General features: G+C 23.7%; 1 protein-coding gene across 4 annotated transcripts in view; it reads right to left on the minus strand.

Moving 5' to 3' along the window:
- LOC145849701 (uncharacterized) overlaps nucleotides 1-25,463 on the minus strand; it is a 41,977-nt gene that overhangs the window by 10,214 nt on the left and 6,300 nt on the right. For 2 of the 4 annotated variants that reach the window (XM_082954725.1, XM_082954726.1), the window contains exons 5-14: nucleotides 13,740-13,832; nucleotides 11,116-11,256; nucleotides 9,239-9,328; nucleotides 8,514-8,565; nucleotides 6,672-6,743; nucleotides 6,134-6,204; nucleotides 5,586-5,714; nucleotides 5,031-5,135; nucleotides 3,693-3,856; nucleotides 3,293-3,388 (exon numbers count right to left, since the gene is read on the minus strand). In XM_082954725.1, the coding sequence (XP_082810851.1) occupies nucleotides 3,293-3,388; nucleotides 3,693-3,856; nucleotides 5,031-5,135; nucleotides 5,586-5,714; nucleotides 6,134-6,204; nucleotides 6,672-6,743; nucleotides 8,514-8,565; nucleotides 9,239-9,328; nucleotides 11,116-11,256; nucleotides 13,740-13,832 (1,013 nt within the window). The remainder of the gene's footprint in view (nucleotides 1-3,292; nucleotides 3,389-3,692; nucleotides 3,857-5,030; nucleotides 5,136-5,585; nucleotides 5,715-6,133; nucleotides 6,205-6,671; nucleotides 6,744-8,513; nucleotides 8,566-9,238; nucleotides 9,329-11,115; nucleotides 11,257-13,739; nucleotides 13,833-25,463) is intronic. The other 2 variants (XM_082954728.1, XM_082954727.1) reach the window with 2 other exon arrangements.

Raw genomic sequence — 25,463 nt, forward strand, 5'->3', positions numbered from 1 at the left:
ATCTTATTTCTAAAAGAATATAATTAAGATATACAATTTTGTCTTAGAAAAATCAGTAATGTAAAAGATAAGCTTTCAATTAAAACTTAAGTTTCTAAATCAATTTATTTGAACTTTGCAACTAGTGAAAGTTTATTTTTAGTAATTGCAAATACCTGACTTTACTTAATAAACTTATAAATAAACAGTTTAAGGTTAATTTTCTATGTTGCTTAAATTGTTTTATTATTAAATTCTTATAATAAAATAATGTTTTACTTAACATTTAATTCTTAGAATAGTAAACTTTATTTGACTGCATAATAAATAAGTATGTATATAATGCAATGTTTTTTAAGATGATACTTTCAGATTAAACATTTGAGAATTTAAAAGAAAAACTGAAATTAAAATATTTAAAAGCAATTGAACCTTTTAATTTTTTGTATTGTCTATGATAATTAACTTGCATTAAAAATACACAAAATTCATCTTAATCCGTCACGATTTTGGAATATCTCAAAATTGAAAACAAAAAACATACTTACAATATTCCCAGACAAAGCGTATTGGATAATTTTAGAAAAAAGTATTGAAATATGTTAACATGAATTTTAAAAATCAATCCTGCCGAAATTAGCAATTCTTGTTTGAACTATAAAAAGTGAGCTAAATATTTCAAAATAAGCAAAAAAAAGATTTTTAAATCAACTTTGTTTATTGAATGATTTATTTTGTTTCTACTTGAATTATTCAAAAACAAAAAACTTTATTTGATAGCAGTTTCATTCTAGCATTTTAAAATGTTGAATTTAAAATTTTGCACACACTTTGAACTCTTTACATCTTTTAATAACTATTAAACATATCATATCAAGTTGTAAATCATTATAAAGCACTGAACACCAACATTTCAGTATGCTAGAGTGTAAAAAAGTTTCAAACTGTTTTTTTATGAAAAAAATACAGAGTTGTGAAAATTTTATTTTAAGTCTAGGCATGAAGAGGTTCTTAAAATTTATTGCCACAAAAAAAATTTATTATTATTTTTTTAACTTCAAAAATTAAAATAAGGTTAGGTTTAATTAGCAAAGAAAGAAGTTAGTAGAATATAATTCATAACCTGTGAACTTGTTTTTAGTAAATATCTATAAACTAACTTTAAATAACAAAAAAATATATTTGCATAATTAATAACTACCCCAGCAAAACTATTTAAGTATCAAACAAATCAATTTTTACAACAACAAAATGTAAATTAAACCTTAATAATATATTTATATAAAGTCGTAACGTTTACGTCAAAAGTTATTCCAATCTTGTTAAGTTTAAATTGATAATTAGACAGTTACCTTTTGTCATAATCAATAGATAACAAAGAAAAATCCCAGTAGACACACCAGTGCTTATTCAATATTATTTTTTTTTAATTTGTCATTATTCATCATAAAACATTTTAAAAGCTTTATTTTACAAATAAAAACTTTATAACTTTAATGGTTATTAGGCATCTTATTTTTTGTCAAATTTATAAACAGCTTACCAGCATTAAACTAAATAAACAAGGACTTTTAAATAATAGATCAAAGTAAAGTAAAACTAAAGTTTTAAGCTGTACGAGATATATAAAGATAAAAAGTTTGTAAAACTTATTACTTATTTAATATTTACTACAAGTTATGAAAAACTTCAAACAAAAGTAATAAGTAAAACGAATGTAAACAAAAAAACACCTTTAATTTATTTTGAAACATTATCAAACATAACCATAGCAATTTCAAGATTATAAATTAATTGTTTTAACAATTAAGTTATGAACCATTATAACTACATATTTTTACATAATTAAAACTCATAATAAATAACCATTTTAATTTTTTGCAGTTTTTTTTTTGCATACCATAAGCTATAAAGTATGTGATACAGTCAGTTAATTTTTTAAAAAGCCATAACAGCAGAAGAAAATTAAATCAGCATGGGTCAACATACTTATTAAACGATTTGTATAAATTATAACACTTTTTTTATGCTTATAGAACTGTGAAGTACAAAAACTTTACTGTTTTAAACAAATTTCAAATGTATAAATCAAATAAAAACTAAAGTAAAACAATGAAAATTAAGACTTTTACAAAACTATATTACAATATATTAAAAATGATAAAAACTAAAGCCAACTGTTTTTTTCTAAAATAAAGACAAATGATATGTTTCGACTACATGCACTTTATTTTGATGACTTTAAAGTCAAGTACATTTTTGATCTTGACAACATCAAATTGAAACTACTTATATTTTGACATCTTTATAAGATAATTAAAAAAATATATTTTAGTCAACAACAAACTTTTTAAAAGTAAACACATAAAAAAGTTTACAATATTTTTGTATTTCGAAATTACAAACTTTTCTATTAACAATAATCTCTAAGCTCAACTTATTAAAAACTTTGTACAAATAAAAACAATATGAATTATATGAGCAAATAATTTAACACAACTTAAATACTTTATATAAATCAAATAAAATTCAAGTTACTTTTATAAGTTCAATGCACTTAGATATATTTAAATGTTATGAGCTTTTACAAATTAAAAACAGTTGATACATAATATACTAAAATACTTAAATATTACATGCTATAAACTTTGGGTTTCTTGTAGTTCTTAAATTTTTTTTTATACTTTTTTAAAAAGTACTTATCAGGTATTAATACTATCTTGTTTTAAATCTATTAAACTAGTATTGCATTATTTTATAATATTAAACTTAAAAAAAAAATGAAAAATATTAAAACCATTAGTGTTAGAATAGTGAATTGTACTTTATAAAATTAAACGAAAACTAATCAGATTATTTTAAAATTATTTTCAAAGTTTCAGAATACGAGTCTCATTTATTATCATAACTATATAATTTATATTTGTAATTATTTTTTTATCAGCTAATTTTACACAACCAAGTTTTACAAGCTAACACATTAATTTAATAAACTTGTAAAAAAACCTGGTTATTTTTAATCTAGTTTTGAAAGTTTTAGAAATAAACACCTGGTTATTTTTAATTTAGTTCAAAAATTTTAGAAATAAATACCTGGTTATTTTTAATCTAGTTTTAAAAGTTTTAGAAATAAATACCTGGTTATTTTTAATTTATTATCAAAAGTTTTAAAAATAAAAACCTGGTTATTTTTAATGTAGTTTCAAAAGTTTTAGGAATAAATACCTGGTTATTTTTAATCTAGTTTTAAAAGTTTCAGAAAAAAATATCTGGTTATTTTTAATTTAGTTTTAAAATTTTCAGAAATAAATACCTGGTTATTTTTAGCACCAGATTTTCTACTCATCATTGGACTCGCACTTCTGACACTAGATGGAGTTTTTCTACCCGGTAACGGACTCATTCGGACCTTTAGAAAAAATACATTAATTTGAATTATCATGATAACTTTCTACCAAAAAAGACTTGTTTAAACTAATATAGACTATAAGTCTTAAAAACATTTTTTCACTTAAATTAATTTCTTTAAAAACTTGAATAAAAAAGTAAACTTTTAAACCAATAAGTAAACTAGAATTTCCTATAATTAATAAATATCCTTTGTTATTACATTCTTATAGAAGTTGCTGTAATATCCAAATTTAGAAATAAATAAATAAACAATAGTAATAAAATATTTCATAATAAATTTCTTGTAAAAATAAAAAAAAAACCTTAGGGGTCTTGTTGCCAGGGGTCGAAGTTTTCTGCGGGGGCTTGTTGCCAGGCACCGGACTGAACCTGCCGCTGTTTGGTCTCGGTTTAGGGGATTTCGGGGGTCCTGGCGACTTGCCCCTTCTCATGATGGGTGAAGTCCCTTTCATGGCCGGGGAAGCACCTAGAATAAAACATTTATAATACAAACCAATCAATGTACAATAGTAATTCTATGGATATTTAACTGTTACGATGTTTACGAACATTAAGAATATGAACTTGATGCAACTGTTAAATTACTCGCATATAAAAGTTATAACTTATTAATAACTTATATATTAATAATTATAAATTAATTTATAATAAGTTATATAAAAGTTATAACTTATAACATATTAATATTTGTAATTATTTTTATTATCAATAGTATTTAAAGCAGAAGGCTTCATAGGATAACTATTACTAGAGCTGTCTGACGTACTGTTTATGTACAATTAATAATTGACATTTATTTAACTGTGAAACTACCCACATAAAGATATTATAAAAACTATAAGAGTTAACTACATCTTGTATTAAAAGATTTACAAGCATGAATTTTTTATGGAACAACTGATGCTAGTACCAACATAAAATATCTTAATTTTAATATATATTTCCTGTATTACTAGATAGTACCAACATAAAATACTCTAATTTCAATATACATTCCCTGTATTACTAGATAGTGCTAACATAAAACACTCTAATTTTAATATAAACTACTTGTATTACTAGCTTGATATTTAAAGCATAAACTTTTCATCGAACAACTGAAACTATTACCAACGTAAAATACTTTTATTTTAATATATATTCCCTGTAAAACTAGATAGTACTAACATAATATATTCTAATTTTAATATAAATTACCTGTTTACTAGATAGTACCAACATAAAATATTTTTATTTTAAATAAATAACCTGTAAAACTAGCCGGATATTTAAAGCAGAAATTTTCATAGAATAACTGCTACCAGTACCAACATAAAATATCTATATTTCAATATAAATTACCTGTATTACTAGATATTACCAACATAAAATATTTTTTTTTTAATATAAATTACCTGTACTACTAGATAGTATCAACATAAAATATTTTAATTTTAATATAAATAACCTGTGAAACTAGATAGTACCAACATAAAATATTTTTATTTTAATATAAATTACCTGTATTACTAGATAGTGCTAACATAAAATATTCTAATTTCAATATAAATTCCCTGTAAAACTAGCCGGATAGTTAAAGCAGAACTTTTCATAGAACAACTTCTACTATTACCAACATAAAATATCTTAATTTTAATTACCTGTATTACTAGCTGGAGACTTGAAAGCAGAACTTTTTATGGAATAAGAGCTTGACGAACTGTTCAAAGAAGTGTTTGGTGTTGACATTGGTGATTTTCCTTTATCTAGAAAACAAATATTTAATTACAACTATTTGTATCAAATACTATTTATATTTGTGTTATTAAAAGTAATGATGTTTACAAACGGTTTTTTTTTAAGTAGTAAAATTAGTGATGACATACGCTGTTGTAAAAAAAATATAGGTCTTTAAATTTATAATGTCAAAGAGCTCGACTACGATTACTTCATGAGTTAATTTCACTTAAAGTCCTTTCAATAGTGTTGATTTATTTCTGCATAGTACTAGATTTTGAAAGCTATTTTGAAACATCAATTTTAACATTTTACACACTTTTTACTTTTAACTCACTAACTTGATAACAAAAAGCTGCTTTAAATCAAACTGTCTTAACTTCTTTTAATGCGCAATTTTGATGAATTTATTTAAAATATTTTTATTGTGGTATGTATACAAAATAATTAAATTAAATAATAAATAAATAAAAACTGACTGCTTTTAAAAGCTGAACTGGCAGTCGGACTGAAAAGTCTCGAAGAATTAATTTTAAATCTTGAAGATGTGTTGTTGTTCATCAGACTTCTCTTTATTACAGGCGTTTCCACTTTATCACTTGTTGGCCCTGTATTTTTAAATATTAAAATAATTGTTCTTCATATTTTTTTTTTGTTATTCCACTTTATCACTTGTTGGTCCTGTATATAAAAGTAATTAAAAATATAAGACGGTAAACTTAACATTTAATTGCGATCTAATTTTAATAACATCCGAAAACAACTATTTTAGACGATAAATGCTAAAAAAACAAATTAAAAATTCCGAATTAACGGCATTTAATAAGTTTATTTCCAAAAAAAAAAAAAAATTAAATTAAATATGTTTTTCGCTTTTTGATTATTAAAATTAGTACTTTTAAGGAGAGAAATAAAATTACTTTACACATTTCAGTGATAATATTGTATCATTTTAATTACATTGAAATTATTATAACTTCATTGCTACATTCAGTTATTTTATAATTGCAGTTATATCAAAACAAACTAGTGGCTTGTATTCTGGTGGGTTTTGGACTCGGCGGCCTTTTGTTCGCATTTGGGGTTGTTGACCTCTGCCTGGTAAAAAAAAATTGGAATTAATATTAGTTAAATAATATACGATAATGTGGGATTCGCCTGTGAGTGAACTTTAAAAAATCAACAACTTTAATATGTGATACTTTAGCAGAAAAAGTTTTTTAGTTTTCAAAACAATTATACAGGTTCAAACAAACTTATGATGGTTATAAATTAATTCTGTTTCTTGGCCTATACATATCATTCACGTTTTAAATTTGTTTTCAAATCTAAAACTTCGAAAGATGCATAATGTTAATGTGATACCCACGATAAGACTAAAAATACATCAACTAAACAAAACCTTTCATAGTTTCAAAAAGCAGACTACCAACTCATAAAAACCTTAAAATCAACATAAAAAAAACAAAACGACAAAAAGTTATGGCAAGTATTTGATGGAATCTTTTAACCATGGTTAACATTATTTTAAACGTTTATTTTTATATATTTTAAATTAAATTTACCTTGGTTTAGAAAGATTCATCATGGACTGATGTTGTTGTTGACTCGTTAATTTAGTAGCCGACTGGCTTGTTCTACATGATAAAAAAAACTTTAAAAAAATTAGATATAAACTATTTTTTATATTAAGAAATATATCAAAATACATATTAAAAAATACTGTTGAAATAATAGGAAAATTAGAGAAACTATCTATCATACAATTACTGCATATTGGTAAACAAGCTGCAAAATATTTAAGCGAATTGCTTGACCAAGTATCTTTTATCAGGTGATAGCAACTGTGTTATTCAAACCACGTTTACTAATTTCTTTAAAACTTCTAATAACAAACATTAAGCAAAGAAACTGAGTAATTCTAAATATTAATAACCTAAACGAAACTAAAATTTATGAGTTTTTGACAAAATCAATTAAAATAAAACAGCAATATGGATTTTGCTGTCTATTAATTCTTGAGTTTACTTAATTATAAACATTTATATTTAATTTTTGGTAATTATAAATGATATAATTTAAAAATATGGTTAAAAAATATTCTTAGTTTCAAAACTAGGTGTATAAATACAAATTTAAAATTAAAAAAAAAAGCTTTTTTAACTAACAGAGTACTTATACATTGCTTTAATCTCAAAAAAAAAAAAGTTAATCCTCGCTATCTTAATATATATTATTATAATAAAAACTGCAAAAACAACTTATCAGTATTGTGTAAAAACTCGTAAAAGCTAATCTAAAAAAGCCCCTCAACTAAGCTTAGAGACTCGAGTTTTAGATTATAACACAGCGATGTTTATACTCTTTCTAAAATCTTGTATAAAGTACAGAATTTTTTTTGCAGTGTTTTAATCATCGGTTAACTCATAACTACTTACAATGTGTTAATACAAAACTATTTTAAGCTTAAGATTTGCTTTTTTATTCACTTAATTCAACCTACACTTTTTAAAATTTCTAAGTTAAGAAAAAGTCGTTTTACTTAAGTTTCAAAATATAAAGCAACCTATGATACCGACTTAAAATAAACTTCCAAATATTTATAAAATGTTAAACTCTTACTAAATTGTTTTATATTTGAAAAATATAAATCCACTTACTGAAGTAGGAAAACTAGCAATTCTCTACCTAACCACTCTTAAGATTAATGAAGGAAAACACCAAGTTAATAAAAGGTGTATTTTATAATATTTGAAAACTTAGAGCTCTCATTGTTGGTCATTTCAGTTTAAACAAGTTGTTTTTATTAAAAAAAAAAAAAATCCCTTAATGAAGCAGTAAAACTTTAAAAGGATCTAACTAATGACAAACCATTACATAAATAAACCCAATAGAAGTAATAATTTTGACGTAATCATAAGAATATCTTCTACAAAAATAAATTCATATTTATGAGTGTTTTCAATACTTAATACTTCTTTTTTGAATTAAAATTTAATCTCAAAGAACCAGCACCACTTTTAACTTAAATAAATCAAGATTACTTGAGTTAATCAAATACAAAAAAAATGTTATGGAGTAATACTTTTCGTTTGTTTTTAATGTATAAATACAGTACCTCTTAACTAGTTAAATAAAAACAAATAATTATCTCACAGAAGTCGGAGGCAATAAAGTTTTTTTTTAGACTAATTTTTTTTCCTACTTATTGTTTGAACAAAGACAAATATTTCAAATATACAAAATAATAATTAATTTAATAATGTTAAAATTATTAATTTTCTAAAAGGAGTCTAAGACAACAAGGTATTTTTTTATTATGTTTACATGAATGTTTTTACTACTAATTATTAATATAAAAACAAATACTTCGTATATTAATAGATATTATTTAAACAATTAATTACCTTACTGAAGTTGGCGGTTTCTTATTTCTTTCAACGCTTCTGCTTCTGTCACCTTGTTTGTTTATTTTAGATAAATTAATATTTGTTAATTATCATTCGATTGTTAATTGCTTCAGTTCAAAACATTGCAGTTTCTATCATGTATTGATTCAAAATGTTATTGCAATTTTTATTGCTAAATTTTTTTTACAAAATTCAAACACATTTAGCATATTAGTTTTGTTATTTCAAACTTTCTTACAATCTGTAGATAATATTTTTACAATATACACTAAGACTAATACTCATTTTTTCACAGATGAATTTATAAAAGTTTCAATAAATTTGAAGCTAAAATTTTACTGATCAGTTTATAATTTACTTTTAATCTGTTTTATAAGCATCTAATGATTTTTACACAATATTGTATATATTGTAAGCATTTTCCATTTATCATTCTAGTTTCTATGACTATGATTGTACAAAAAAAAAAATAAAAAGAAAATAAAGAACACTTCTAAAACATAAAATAACTTATATATTAAATTCTCAAACAAAAACACACTTTAAATATTAAAAATATATTTATATACGTACATTTATTTATCCTTAAAATGCATTATGAAAACTATTTATTACCAAAATACTAAATTATTTAATAAAATATGAGTTTTTTACATTACTCAATTAATACTTAAACATGTAAATTAAGACAAGTAAAAATGATTATTTTATTTAACACTTACTCAACAAATTATCAGTACTTCTTCTATATTGCACGGATTTTAACAACGAAGATTTTGTCGGGGTCATCAAACGAGCCGATACTTGGGGTTCTGTTTCGTCATAGAGGTTATAGTGTGACGTCATAACTAAGCTATGACGAGGTAAACTAGAAAAAGCTCAACAAAACAAAAGATAACAGAAAGTGATAAAATGACAAATGTTTGAGGACGTGTGCTTTAATGATTCTTTTTCGAAAGTGTAAAGTTAGTTTCAACTTTTTAATTGAGGATTTATTTAAATATTAATTAAGGTTTTAGAATAGATCGATGTTTATTTTATTCATTAAAAAAAAAATCATACATTAACAAACTAACTGACTTTCATTTTAAAACTTTATTTGACATTTATTTTCAACACTTTAAAATTAATAACTTCTTTTATTACCGTCCAATTTAAAAAGCCCGCGAAAAAATTTATAACAGCCGAAAACTACTTAAAATTCATCTAATCATCTTTATGTAAAAAAATTATCAGAAAAATTTCCTGAAGTCACAAGAAAATGTGACTTTTCAAAAAGCGACGGTGTTAATAAAAAGGATTTTTGTACAAACAACAAAATAACAATGGAATTTGTTGTTTGAATTTGCAAAGGGGAAGCTAATTCTAACAAGAAAGTTGTTCTTAGAAAGGAACGTTGTTATGATTTTGAGTTTTTCGTTATCATGCCATGCTAAAAATAGTAAAAGAAAAAATATTGAAAACAGTATGATACTTTCAAGTTTTTTAAAATTAATTTATATAACATTTTTTTAAAACAAGTACCAAATGGTACCTTAAGTTTGTTCTTTTTAAACTAATATTTCACTAATTTAAAAAAGTCTAAAACATAACAATATAGTATACTTTTAATTTTATTACATTTAACTACCTTAATTGTTTACTCTAAATACAACGTTATACAAACAAATGACCGTGCAAAAATCAAATGAAATAAAATAAGCAACCGCATGCAAGCTTTCATGCAATACACAGTAAATTTAGCATGCAAAACTATAAAACAAACTAAATAAAATAATACACTTTCTAAACAAAGTTGGTACAAGTTCCTACCAATAAAACTAAAACAAACTGCAAACCCATTTTTCATTTGCTAAATATTTCATTCATAAAAAAAGTGTTGAAAAATAATACATTTTAACCAGGAACAACGACCCGAGAATGCTTTATAATTTTTGCAAGCATAAATAGGTATTGTGGGAAATTAAAAGACCGGAACATAATTGTGGAGAACGTTTTAAAAATAATCATGTTTATACGTACAAAGGTAATAAAAGTAGTTTGAGAATGGCTCATACTTTTTCCAAGCACAAATAAAAATAGTGGACAAATCACATTTAAATGAAACATAAAAAACAGAAAACAAATTTTAAACAACTTGTGAACGGTTTCTACAAAGGCAAGCTTTCACGACACCTAAAGTACCAACTTTGTCATTTTTACTTAACGCTTTACGGGGAAATTTCAACGCAGTTTTAATTTCTTGGACGTTGATGATTTGTAGAGTTTATGGCTCATACAGGACAAAAAAATCAGTCATTTTAAAAAAGTTTATAATAAACAATTCGTTTGTCGCACAACTTCAAAATCAATTTGCTTGATAGATTTTGATTAAAAACCACACTTTAGACATTAAAAATTTTCTTTTCTTAGTTTTTATGTCAAGTAGATCCATTAAAAGCAAATCAATGTTGATTTGCTAATAAAAACATATTTTTGAATTCTCAAAAAAAAAAACATTTTTTGCAGTAAAAAATGCACCCCAGAGCCCATAAACCCTACAAACCGACCCAAGAAATTATCAAACAGCAGTTTGAAACTTCACTTTTTTTTTTTAAACCTGATAAAGAATTGCTAGAGTTTGAAGTTTCAATTTTGTCCGAGTAGTTTCTCAGCCCCTGCGCGAACGCAATGTGCGAGAGGTCGGTGACGGAGGCGCGGGTGCTGAACTTCTCTTCCAGTTGCAACTCTGGTGCTTCCCCTGAAACGTTACCAGTTTGATGGTGTACCAGGGACAAAAATTTTGACAGTAATGCGTATTATAAGGGATTTTTTGTAATTAGTTTTTGTATAAGTGTAACTTAAACTTTCAATAAAATATAAATCACACAAGTTTTATAACAGAGTGTTTAGTTCTACGTTTATCTAAATTTAAATTTTCTAAATTATTTTTTTTTGGTATTTAGGAGATTTTTTTATTATAAGTAGAATTTTATCAGGACTTTTTTGTGTTTGTAATTTATTTTTGTAGAAGTAAAATTGCGTTTCACTCTTATTAATATATTACACGAATTTTAGAATGAAATATTCAATTATACAATTGTTTAAATTTTATAACATTCTGTGTTACAGAATTTTTTAAGGCTTTTGTATATGTTTCAACGACTTGGTTTTGTAAAAAGTTACTAATCTCAAATTGATGCCAATAGAAAAATTATAATGATGATTAAACTAAATTACTGATTAATTCTATTTAACTTCTGACAAGAATATAAAAATTACTTACCAAATGTAAAGCTTTATACTAATGAACATAGAAATATACGTTGAAGCATTTTCAAAAAAACTTTTTTTCATTAAATTTAATTCTGAAGCTTAAAACAAACTTTTAGTAATAGATATAAAAAACAAGAAAATATTCATCATTATATAATAAAGAGCACAGATAAGCATTTTATTAGTAATTTAGAAAAAAAAATCTTAAATATTAAGAAGTAATTCTTAGAAGTTGAAATAAACTTATGTAATATAAAAACGTTTCATAGATAAGATTAGTGGTTTTAGAAGTTCGGTATTGTATTTCTTATTACGTATTTTCAATTTAATTTGATATTAAATAGGGTAAACTATTTATACTTGCTAATCTTTTAGTAAAAATAAAAAGTTCAAACATCTTATAATTATATTTTTCGAAGATATACTTGATACTTTTTTATATCCTAATTATTCAAAAGGATGTAAATAGATAAAATTAAGAGATTTATTAAAAATTTGTTGTGAAATACGCATAAAAATTTAATCTAAGTATTTATTTTTTCAACTTGAAAAAAAAAAAGTATTTGCTTATACTTGACAATAAAATAATAACCTACAAAAGTATAACTGTGTGGTCAAGTAAAATATCTGTGCATAAGTATTTAATAACAACAAACTTTAAAAATATTATACAACAGCTAATTAGGGCACTGCTTTAAATTCCTTTGTGGTTATAAACTAAACCTAGCGTGAAAATTTAATCATAAACTATTTTTTTTTTAATGTGTAATTATTTTTTTATTTCTATTTGTTTATAGTTTTTTTTTGTGTAATTGTTAAACATTTTTATAACTAGGTGAATAAGTTGTTTTTCTGACAAATTCTTTCTTAAGAACAATGACAATATCTAATAATCGAAATAAGAATAACACATATTTGAAATATATAAATTACGATTTGTGTTTTGAATCACCAAAGTAAAAGCTAAACTACTGAAACTACTGGATTGCAGTGAATATAAACTAAATTAGTTAATCACATAATCAATAAGGCTAAGTTGTTAAAATATAATATAATCTGTGTGCAAAAATGTATAAACTTCTGAATAAAATCATGCAAATTTGTTAGAGAACTCGTAAAAATGTCTGTTCAAATCAGAATGAAATTATTCCCAACTAAATTACTACGTGGGTTTTTGAATTGATAAAATAATATAGTTTGTTAAAATCTTGAAAAAGTATACTATTGATAAAAGTTAAATAAACGAAAATATTTTGAATGGATTTGATTTTTTAGGCGTTTTTGACTGTATAAATCTTAACTTTAAAAATGAGCTTATATGTATTTTGAAAAGACAGAAAAAAAAAACTTGAAACAACCCTTTATAATATTTTCACATTATAAAAAAGTAGTTTGTACACTAACAAACCATAAAAATAGATAAATAAACTAAATAGTTCTTTTAAACTTTACTCTACTACCAACATAGCTTTAAGATTTTAATTTTACACCTACCTAAAAAAAACACTTTATAATGTTTATAGCACAATAAAAAAAATTTGAAAGAACTATTGATATTTCAACCCATATTCTTACATACCTATACACAGGGTTGCAAAATGGTTTAGACAAATTTTCTCCAGGTTTTTAAAATTACACATTATTTTAGTTCAAATTAGGTTTAAGGTAAAAAACTGTGTTATATAGCATCAAAACATTGAAAAGATACTGTAAAGCTAGTTTAAATGTGTTTTTTAATAAAAAAATATTTGATGATGACAAAAAAAAAATTATCTTTATGGTAAATTTTGTTTCAAAACAAAATTTTACTACTTAAAATGTAAAAACTGTTTAAAATTTCAAGTAATTTAGTGATTTTGTGCAAAATTCCAGGTTTTATGGCAACCCTGTATACAGTAACCCTTTTAATACAACAGAAATTTTAATACAAATACAAACAAAACATTATTTTGCTTCTAACAAACGTACTTTTAAAGAAGTCACCACCGGTATTTTCATCGTTTAGTTTTGTGATGTTCGCTGACGAAGGGCTTGATCGCAAGTTCCCAGTTGATAATACACCTGTGAAATATTGGTACATATTAAAAAAATAAATAAATGAAAAAGTTTCCAGTTGGTAACACACCTGTGGAATATTGGTACGCATTAAAAAAAGAATTAAAAAAGTTACCAGTTGATAACACATCTGTGAAATATTAGTACACAATAAAAAAAAATAAATAAAAAGGTTACCAGTTGATAACATATCTGTGAAATATTAGTACATATTAAAAAAAAGAATTAAAAAAGTTACCAGTTGATAACATATCTGTGAAATATTAGTACATATTAAAAAAAATAAATAAATAAAAGAGTTTCCTGTAGAAATACACCTGTAAGAAATGTTAGATCACATTAATATAAAAACAAATATATAATTACTATTGTTTTATATCTATGAAGTGCAGTATTTTCAAAGTTTAAAAATTAACCAAATAGTGAGTGTAGCTTTAAAAACTATTACTATATCAAGATACAATATCAGCAGTGTTACCATAAACTAATAATTCTTAAATTTTTTATATTTTGATTTTTTAACAACTAAAAATCCCCATGAATGATAAAACAAACTGGCTTTTATTTCGTTTATAACAGTGTACAGTGTTTGACAGATTATAAATATAAGAAAACTATTCATGTATGGTGAGCTCATAAAGTTTGGCTAGTAGCATTAAAATACTTAAGTAGGTAAATAAAACTTGCTAAGACTTGTCTAGAGCGTTTTTTTCCATAATCATTTAATCAACACAAAAGAGTATCATCAAAAAACATTAACATGTAACTATTTATACTACCGTTAATAGAGTGTTTCTGAAAAGATTAACTTTGCAGAAATAACTAAAATGTAGTTCTTTAAACTATTAACAATAATCCTATTTCAAAAAAATCTTTTTACAAAGATAAATTTAATTTTACACTTTTACGAACCTTGATGTTAAATACAATACACTTGAAAGTAAACATACTAAAATGTAGTTTTAAATAAGGTCTTAACATAGTTTTGCTAAATTTGTAAATTTTAGTTTCAATCTTAAACTGATCAAACCTAACAGAAAAAGTCCAACCTGAAATTATAAACACGTTAATTTTTTTAACATACCAAAAAATCATAACACTTTTGTAAAAATATACGTTGTGAGTAAAAACGCCAAACATTAGAAATCGATAATGTTTATGGTGTAGAAATGAATTTTAAAATCCATTAGTCATGGCTTTAAAATTTAAAAATGTCAAAAGTCAATGTACAAATCTGAAGTAAAAAGTATATAATAGTTTACACATTCTAAGACATTTAATGTCAAAAACATTAGTTCAAGATAATATAATTTATAATTTAACAGAAACTCAATTTACACTTTGATTATACAACCCACATTTAACACTTTTTTTAATACTAACTTTACAGAAACACACAAAATAAAATTATTTTAAACTAACATATAAAATAATTTATCTTTATATATATAGTTTTTATTTTTTATATACAGCTTTAATTAAAAATTATTTCACTTAAAGCGATTTAGTAATAGAAATGCATATTATAAATTAAAAAGTTTTCAACTAAAACATAAAGTTCAATAAATTTAAAAACCACAATGCTCAAGATTTTATTTATTTTGCTTTGTCTTTAATATGAACAAATTTACCAGATAAACAATTCAAAATAATATATTGTAAGTTTACAAATGTATATCAAAACAGTTTTTTACCCAACAACTTTTTATTGCAATAAAATAAAATTAAAACATCATCATAAGATAACGTATCTATATAAAATTTCAAGCTAAACCGACAAAAATTTAATAGTTCAATAACAACCTTAGTGTAACTAAATTTATTAGTTAACTTAAAAATAGTAGTTTAAAAGACAAACTAACCAAAAACAAATTACTAATAATTATCATCAAAATAGCAACTGTGTAAATTATACATTTACCAGCCGTTGCTATCACTTAAAAGTTTTTAGAGAAAGCTAAGCTAGAAATTTAGAAAAAAGCTCTATAATGAAAAATTAACTTTATAACTTTCCTATAAAGTTCACTAGATAAGCTGCTCCAAAACTGCACAATATGTAACAATTTTGACCACAACTAAGAGTAATGACAGCAATATAACCATAGCAGAAGTAAACAAAACATATTTTTTAATAAGAAACTAATATCATTTTTATGGTGAGCATTATTTATAGAGACAAACTAATAATTTACTAAAAGTCTCCTACTATTGTGAAGTTGTTTGTAAAGATAAATAGAGTCGTAATAAGCAACTTGTAACCACGTTTAACAAAAATTCAAACTACTAATGGAGGATAAAATGACCACATTAAATGGAGATAAACACATAAACAGCTAAAAAGTTCAACATATCTTGTGCCATCAAACTTAGCTATAACTGTTTTTTAGTGTAAATCTGGTACGTTAATAAAAGTATTTTTTAGTTTTATAAAAATTAAAAACTAATGTTTCCAGATCTTAACTTAAATAAATGCATAACTTTGTAACTTTACCGAACATTATAAGTGTAATACAAACTACTAATGAAGTAAAATGACCATATCTTAAGTATATAATTAGATAAATAGCATTAAAGTACTTCAAAGTTTATAAATCTTTTTATAGTTTTTTTAATAAAAACTCTTTTCAACTTAATTATATAAGTTTTAAGTTGATCAAAAACCTTTTAGTTTATAATTCAACAATTTGTAACAAAAACAAAACTAAAACTGACGTAACGACATTTGAAGTGACCATGAAAAATAATGATATTTATAGAAACACTTATGAATTACCGCATTGGAAAAAAAAGCACTTAATGCATTTGGTTTGCCCGAAGCAGTTTAAAAATTATGTTTGTATATGCATATAGAGTTCTATTATTTCTGTATAAGTTGAAATGCAGATAACTAGATTATCTAACCAAGTATGCGTTTTTCAAAAGTTTGTTTAAAAATTTTACTGACCTGAGTTTGGATAAATTGTTACTAATGTTAAAAAAAGTAGTTAAATCAAGTTGAATAAATTTTAGAAAAAAATAAATACTTTTCTCAAAGTTGTAGACTAACCTGATTTTTTATGTAAAAGTATAGAGACAAGTGAGATAGAACGTACAAAAAAGAAAAAAGACTTAATGACAAATTTTTCAACCAAAAGTGTAAAATTAACGGATCTAAATATTCTAATTTTTACCTTACGTGGCTTTTAAATAACCATTAGTTTTTTTTTTAATACGTGTATTAATTCAAGCAAGATTTTTTACACACTTTTATCAAAAACATTATTTAGTTTTGGTTCCAAACAAACTCTAAACAATTTAAATCAAACATTTTTATCAAAATCTAAATTACATTAAGAATTTTAAAATATTTTTCCATATATCATGTGCCTATTTTTCAATCAAATCCATCACAAAATAGACAATTTTTCAAGTTTAAGTTATTATTGTTATTTTTGTTTTAATTTCAAATTTTAAAACCTTTTGTTTTATAATATCAAAGTTTAGTACAATTTTAAGCACTCTATATCACAGTGGGCAGATCACAATTAATTTCATCACATAAACAAGTTCTTCAAGTTTCAATTTCCAACACCTTTTATGACGTCACAAAAACTACATGACGTAATAATGACCGTGCAAACGCGACGTTTGCTTTCTCCTTTTAATTAAATATGCTACAGCTTTCCGAGCAATTATTTTACATGAATTTTCGCGTTGATATTTGTTTGTAAAAAGTATACAAATTTGCAGTCAATAAATTAACATCAACTTGCGTTAAGTTTGTAAAAAAATTAACAGAATTAATAAAACTTTCCTTCCAGTTTTGTGATGTTTGTATATTTTTTTGTATAAAATATAAAGTTACATGATAACCACCGATATGTGTTTAGTTTACAAGTTAGTAAGGATTTGATAAAAAATAAACTTTTTCTATTTATACTTATCAATTATACTTATGATCTAGGTTTAAAGGTATTTAAAATTTTACACAACTTTAACTTTGTTTCTTTAGAAAAAAAACAAAGTAAACACTTTCTATAACACCAATAAGTTTGAAAATGTTTATTATGTAAAATACTTTTAATTAAACAATTTAATTCAAATTTTTGTTTAATTGATTAGAATGTACTTTAATAAACTGATAGCAAATTCAAAAGTTATAGATACATAGAAGTATTATTTATTTATTTAATATAGTTGTCCAATAAACATGTAAAGTGAAGGTAAAAATATACTACACTATTTTAATTAAAAATTTCAATTAATTTCTAACAATACTTAATTTAGCTTGGTCAAAAGATTTTAGACATTAGAACAAAATACTTAAAGAATTATAAAATGCTTTTGAAAAGAATGAAAATGTCTGAAAACTAATCAGATGAAACGTTATTAAACATGGATTATTAATTTTATTTATCAAAGTTTTGAAACTTTGTTTTCTGTTTTTAGTTTATTTAAAGGTATTAACGTTTTGCTTCGGATTTCTTTCTATCACGATTAAAAACAATTTCGCTCATTTAAAAGTATATTATAAATTAATAAAAAAAATTTTTGCTAATGTTAGTTTATTATAACAAAAAACAATTAATACAAAAATATTGCAACAACTTGAAAATACAGAACAGTTTCATTTCTAAATTTTTGCAAGTATTTTCAATGAGAACTATTAAATCTATTTAGGAACATCAAAATACGCGAATTTAGTTTAAAGCTTCTTTAAAAAACGTTCAGAATTCATTTAATTTAAATATTAGTTAAAAATTAACATTAATTTGAGTTCCACATCAAGCTTTGTAAAACACTCAGGTAATTTTGTGTAAACACTTTAAATAAAAGTAAACAACTTAATTGCATTTTCAAATTAAACTATTCAATGACTATTTGAAACCTTATAAATACTAGAAAATGTAATGCTAAAAATAAGTCACATTAAATTGATATAAGATTAAAAACTACCAGTTTTTGTACTACTGGTTGAGTTTAGAAAACTGTTTAACTGTGCATTTTAGTGCTTTAAAAAATTACAAAGTAGTAAAACTATACAAACAAACAATTTTCAAATAAAAAGAGGGTTACTCATTTAAATTTGAGTGAAACTATAAGTAGTATATAACAAGTACTTTAAAAATAAATTAATATAACCAACAAATTTTTATAGAAAAATATTATAATTTTACATAAATCTTAAAAGTACCAAGTTCACAACTATAAACAGAACTTACCAAAATAAATTAGCAAAAACTATTTAATATGAACGAATGCTTTAGAAACGAATTAAAAAAATTATATTATCAAAATGTTCTTAAAAACTAATTATTGTTTCTGTAGCGATTTTTGATTTAAAAATGTCAGTTTTGTATACTTTCTACAAATAAAACTTCATTTATTAAAACAACTTTTTGTTCAAGTAATTCCTTGTAGCATATTTTGGTAAGGGCATATTTTTGGTCTGTTTTGCACAGATGCAATTAGTGGTATTTAAAAAAGGTGTTACCAAATTACAATGAGAAATCGGTGTTAAAATTGTTATGCATAATTTGGTAGTTGCAGCCAGCTAATTACATAATTGTTTGATATTTTACTGGCAAATTGTATTTAATTTCAATATTATTTAAAACTCGACTTTATTTATTTCTAAACTTTAACTTAGGTTCAATTAATTATTAAAGTTTTATCATTAAGATAAGGGCATATTTACTTGATGCTTTATTTAACAAAATTTTAATAAGAATAACAATCAAATTTAATAAGTTTTAACAACAGAACTACAATCCACTTGTTTTCAATCTTATTTTAGATTTTTTTTACATTTTATTAAACTTTGTAACAATTAGTTGGCTTTAATTATTTCTAAACTTAATTATCTTCAATTAGTTGTTAATTTTTTATCATAAAAATAATAGTATAAAACAACTATTTCTATTTGTTAATATTTTTTAAGAAAAACAATCAATTATACTAGCTTTTGATGACAGTACTATAATCCATTTATACACAATGATATAAAAAAACAAAGTTTTCTGTTAAACTTTGTAACAATTAGTTGGTAAGCTTTATATCGAATAAAATATCAAGTAGTTTTCTACTAAAAATTAACACCCTACTTCATAAACACTTTATCAAAAACAAATTTGCCTAAAAACTTTAGGCTAATACAGCAGAAAAAACTTACATCAAAATTTCTATAAGTCATCTAAAATTATTTTTGAGGAAAATGAAAATTTGTCTTTAGTAACTGAACAAACATTGCAAAAGACCAATCTTTAATTAAGACGGATTTTATCAAGAAGAACATTTATTTTTTAACCAAAACGCACAAAAAAATTTTTGGAAGCTAAGAGCATTGTGGTTTAAACTTTGAAACAATAAGTAAATGCGTTTTTGTAATACAAAAAATGTTTACTTCTTACTTTTGTAAAAACCATTTTTTTAAACTTTATGATGTGTAAGTGCCCAAATAGCCAAAGGCATTACTAGCTGCTGATATTAACGACACAAAAAATATTGAAGTTTTAACAAAAATAAAACATGACATTTGTAATAAACATAAAAAATTAAAATGTATAACTGAAAGTAAAATTATGTTTTTACCTGAGTATATAAATAGTTGTAAATACACATTGAAAAAATTTTTTTTATATAAACATTATTGCTAAAAGGCTCTAAGGTCATTTACGGTAAGTTAAGACATGAAGTTTCTGAAAAACAATAAAACTATTATAAAATTATAATAAACTGAAATATTAAATTACAATTTATTTTTTAGCTGTCCAGTATTATGTTTTATAAGATAATTATTAATTATCAAATAAAAATTACTTATATAAACTAAAAATCTACTTACATAACTTATAAACCACAAACTTTTTTTCAACTTGTACAACAAAACTAAATTAAAGCTCTGAAAGGCCTTACAATATTAGCTTTTATACCATTAGTAAAATTTAAATATTTAGTATAAACCAGTATGAATATCAAATACACAATTAGCTCAGTATAAAGTAAACTTTCGACAACCAACCACTTTTTTTACTCAATACTTTTATTTTTCAACTTGTATAATAAAACTAAGTAAAAGCACTGTGGTTTTTAAATACATTATAAATAAATTAAAATATCTAGTATAAATTCATATCAATTTCAGCTCTCAAGTATACATTTAGTTCAGTACAAAGTTAAAGACAATAAACCACAAATGCTTTTATTTTTCAACTTGCATAATAAAAACATACCGCTAATACGAAAAGTTTTTAAAGTTAATGCCGCATTTGAAACGTGGTAGAAATATTTGAGGCGAAAAAGCTGCATACTTGGGGGTTAAATTGCCTGGAAGGTAAGAAAGTTGTATAACAATTTATATGATAATTTGTTGGAATAAAAAGTTACCTTGAATTTAGTATAATTCTGCTGAATTAGTATTTTTTAACTTATTTTTTTGCTTTTTTCAATTTAAAAACTTAAGTAATGTAAAAACTTGTGTGTTTTACTTTTAACGAACATATTTGAGGGTTAAATTGCCCAGAAGGTAGGAAATATTGTATAACAATTTACATGATAATTTGTTGGTATAGAAAGTTACCTTGAATTTAGCATACTTCTGCTCATTAAGGTAATTATTAACTTTTTTTCCTGCTTGTTTTTCAATTCAAAAAATTAAGTAATGTAAAAATTTGGGTCTTGTAAATTTAACAAACATAATTGAGGGTTAAATTGCCTAGATGGTAAGAAAAATTTGTATAACAATTCTGAGGTATATGGTAATTTGTTGTATTGAAGTAAAATTTTTGACTCTAAAAAATTAAACTTTTATTTATTTTCCATAAAAACTTACATAATTGTACCTTTAAGAAATGATAAATTTTAAAATATTTGTAAAAAATGTTTCTTAGTTATTGAAATAAAAACGTGTTTATTACTAAAACTTATACTAAAATGTATATTTTAAGAAATATTCAACAAGTACATTAGCTGAGAAATATTTAAAAAAATTTCACTCAAACTAACTAAAACAATTTTTGGCAATGAATTTGAAAGTAATTAGTAAATTAATCATATTTTATTTTTACACCTTATTAAACAATAGTAATCAAAAGTTAATCGATTGTACAATTGTTTATGTAAGTATTAGACAAGCTTTATAAAACAAATACTTTATTCATTTTAGAAAAATCTTTAAAACAGTTATTCATTTAAACTTAAATAAATAATAAAAATTTTTATGAGAAATAATACAATGGTCGAACATACACTGAAATTATTTTGTTCACGACAAAATTCATTATTTTACAATTTAAAGTATGAAATAAAAACTTATTGTATTGAACTTGAAACTACTAAACTTGTAATTTGAAAAGTTGTTCACGTACTAGACTGTAGTCTGCCAAATTAAAAAATCAATACAATTTGTTGATCAATAAAACGAAATATAATCACATTGCTTAACAGTGGAAAACAAACTAGAATTTTTAAGGAAAGCGTCAAAATTTATAAGTAGTCAACTTTTTATCGATTATTCTTTTACATTTATCATTTAAGTATAAATAGTATATCATCTAAGTTAAGCAATATATGTTTATTTTCGTAATATTGGTAATGAGTCGTACATTCTTGTATTTTTGTGCAAATACATTATGTTTTGACACTTTATTTCACCAACAAGTTTCAATTTCATTCCTAACTTAAAAATAGTTAATAAAAACTTGTTCAAATCGACAAAACATAAAAAACATTGCTCAGCATACAGCATTGGAAAACAAGAATCAAAATATGGATATGGAAAAACTATCTTTGTAGAAAAGCTAGCTGCTAACTTGTAAACTTTAAAGTTGCTAAACTTATAAGTCACAGCTTTCTTAACCATGAATTATTTATACTTTTTTTTAGTTTTGTGTAAAAACAGTACTCTTACCCTAGGAATTCCAACATATTGGTTAAATTGAAATCGAATTTGTTACCAGACTGTCCTTATTGGTTAAAATGTTTTAAAGATTATAAATCAATAACGAAGAGCACATTTAGTTTCGTTTAGTGTGACTTTTAAATAAAATATTTTTAAATTTAACCTTATCTACATGTTTTAATGTGCGTATACAAAGTTTTGCTTTTTAGCGAACTTTAAATGAAACTTTTACAATGATAAATTTGCTTTTGAATTTTTATAAAAACATAATTTCCACTATTTTCATTAAATTGAATGTTTGATCAAGAAAATAGCTCTTTTAAAGTTTTTTCTATCAAAAAAAATTGAAAACATGTAATACATTACAGCATAAGAATATTACACAAAAAGTCAATTAGACATGTAGTATTATGATATGAACTCGAATATTTTCATTTATAAATCTTTCTTGTACACTGCTTAATGTAAATAATCAATAGTAAACAAAAACACTGATATAATTTTTATAACGTACTACAATTTAGTTTTGTAATTTTGTCAATTTTGTTATCATCTAATAGACTGACATTGAAATAAGTAAAAAGTCAAAAAAACTTTTTTTTGTTACTGCTTCTAAAGACTAAATATTACTACGTATGTTTATTTATAACATCCCCCACAATCAACTATACCAGGCCAACACTCTCATTTGTTTTTTTGATGACTCAGCAATGTGGTCCCTACACTGCAAAAAAAACCAAAAGTACCCCACATTGCTTTAAATTCCAGGTTTTTTAGTGATTTTTATTCAAAATTACAGGTTTTTTAGTTATTTTTGTTCAAAATTCCAGGTTTTTAGTTATTTTTGTTCAAATTCCAGGAATTTTATCAAAACTTCTCAAATTCCAGACATTTTAGCCTAAACTGTCAAACTCCAGATTCTTTCAGGATTCAAAGTTTTTTGGCAACCCTGCACACTGCGATAAATACCAAAGATACCCTTATTATACCCAACCGCACATAAAACATGTAAACACATTAACTATCCTAAACTATCTAAAATAAAAGTTTAAGCAGTAAACACACCCCACCACCAGATGACACGTTTGTGCTCCATAACTACTAATAACAACTAACTAATTTTTCTAAGGATTTTCAGAATTCTCTTCGTAATAACTACTAATTACACCTCACTAATTTTTTAAAGATTTTCAGAACTCTCTTCATAATACTACTACTACTAATAACAACTTACCAATTATTTAAAGATTTTCAGAATTCTCTTCATAATAATACTAATAACACCTCACTAACTTTTTAAAAATTTCCAGAATTCTCTCCATAATAATACCACTACTAATAAAAACTCACTAATTTTTTTGAAGATTTTCAGAATTCTCTTCATAATAATACTAATAACAACTTACTAATTTTTTTTAAGATTTTCAGAATTCTCTTCATAATAATACCACTACTAATTACACCTCACTAACGTTTTAAAAGATTTTCAGAATTCTCTTCATAATAATACTAATAACAACTTACTAATTTTTTCTAAGGATTTTCAGAATTCTCTTCGTAATAATACCACAACTAATAACAACTCACTAACTTTTTAAAGATTTTCAGAATTCTCTTCACAATATTCAGGGTTCGTGCGCGAAATTCCTTTTCATTTAGCCTGACAGAGACCAATTTAGCCTGACATTTTTTCAAAGTAGAAAAAATCACCTTCAGAAGGCATTTTGGGTATCGGGGGGTCTCAATTAGCAAATTAACACAATAAAAGTATTCACAAAACTACTTTTAAAGAAAATAAATATATAAATCAGTTATTTTTCAACATCTATCAATCGCTTACCAAGCAACTTGAATATTTTTAACTGGTCATTGTAATTTCTGCTTCAATGAATTCATACCTTTATTAAATTTTGGGGCTTAGTTACATCCACCTATATCACCCATATACGGGGTTCGTGTCAATTAGTACTTGAATTCGTCAATTATAAGTTACATGACTGGACCAGAAGCTTTTATTAAAACAGAAATGTGAATAAGTCTGTAAAAGAAAAACAAAATGTAATTAAACACATCTCTCAAAAACTTTGTTATCATTAAAGCATCTTAATTTTTAAAATAACTAATTAAGCTAATCATGATATTACATAAGTTATTTCAAAGAATCCTTTTAAACGAATACATAAATATAAGTATTAAACACATGATCTGGACTCTAAAACTTAGTTTTCATTAACAACATAATTTTGAAAACAATAAGTTTATCATATACCTGTTTTTAAAATACATGCTTTTATCACTTAATTTGAACTTTTTAAGTAAAAAAACTAAATTTTAAAATAAGCTTCATTTTGCTAAGTAAAATTATCTAAGCGTTATAGTAAACTGAAACATTTAAAAAGAGTAAAATAAAAGTTACTATCAACTCATTAACTTGCAAAATATGAATCTACTACTTATGAACTTATATCTTTAAGCTAAGTTTTAGTCTTGTGAATATCTCTAATAACTTTGAATGAACAGAAAATAAAGTATATGAATAAACTGCTAAGAGTTTTAATCTAAAAAGTATTTGGTAAAAAGCCATTAAATTAGAAATTAAAACAGTTTAACCAACTAAGCTCTGAAAAACAAAGCTCATGTAAACAAATTCAGACACACAGCAAAGTTGTTAAACTAAACTGTAATGTTTAAACTGTACTTTTTTGTGAATTTTTATAATTATGACGTATATAATCTACTAAAAACAAAATAATGAAGAT

This window comes from Thalia democratica, chromosome 2, assembly GCF_965202585.1.
Source record: "Thalia democratica chromosome 2, ktThaDemo2.hap1.1, whole genome shotgun sequence".
Lineage (NCBI taxonomy): Eukaryota > Metazoa > Chordata > Thaliacea > Salpida > Salpidae > Thalia > Thalia democratica.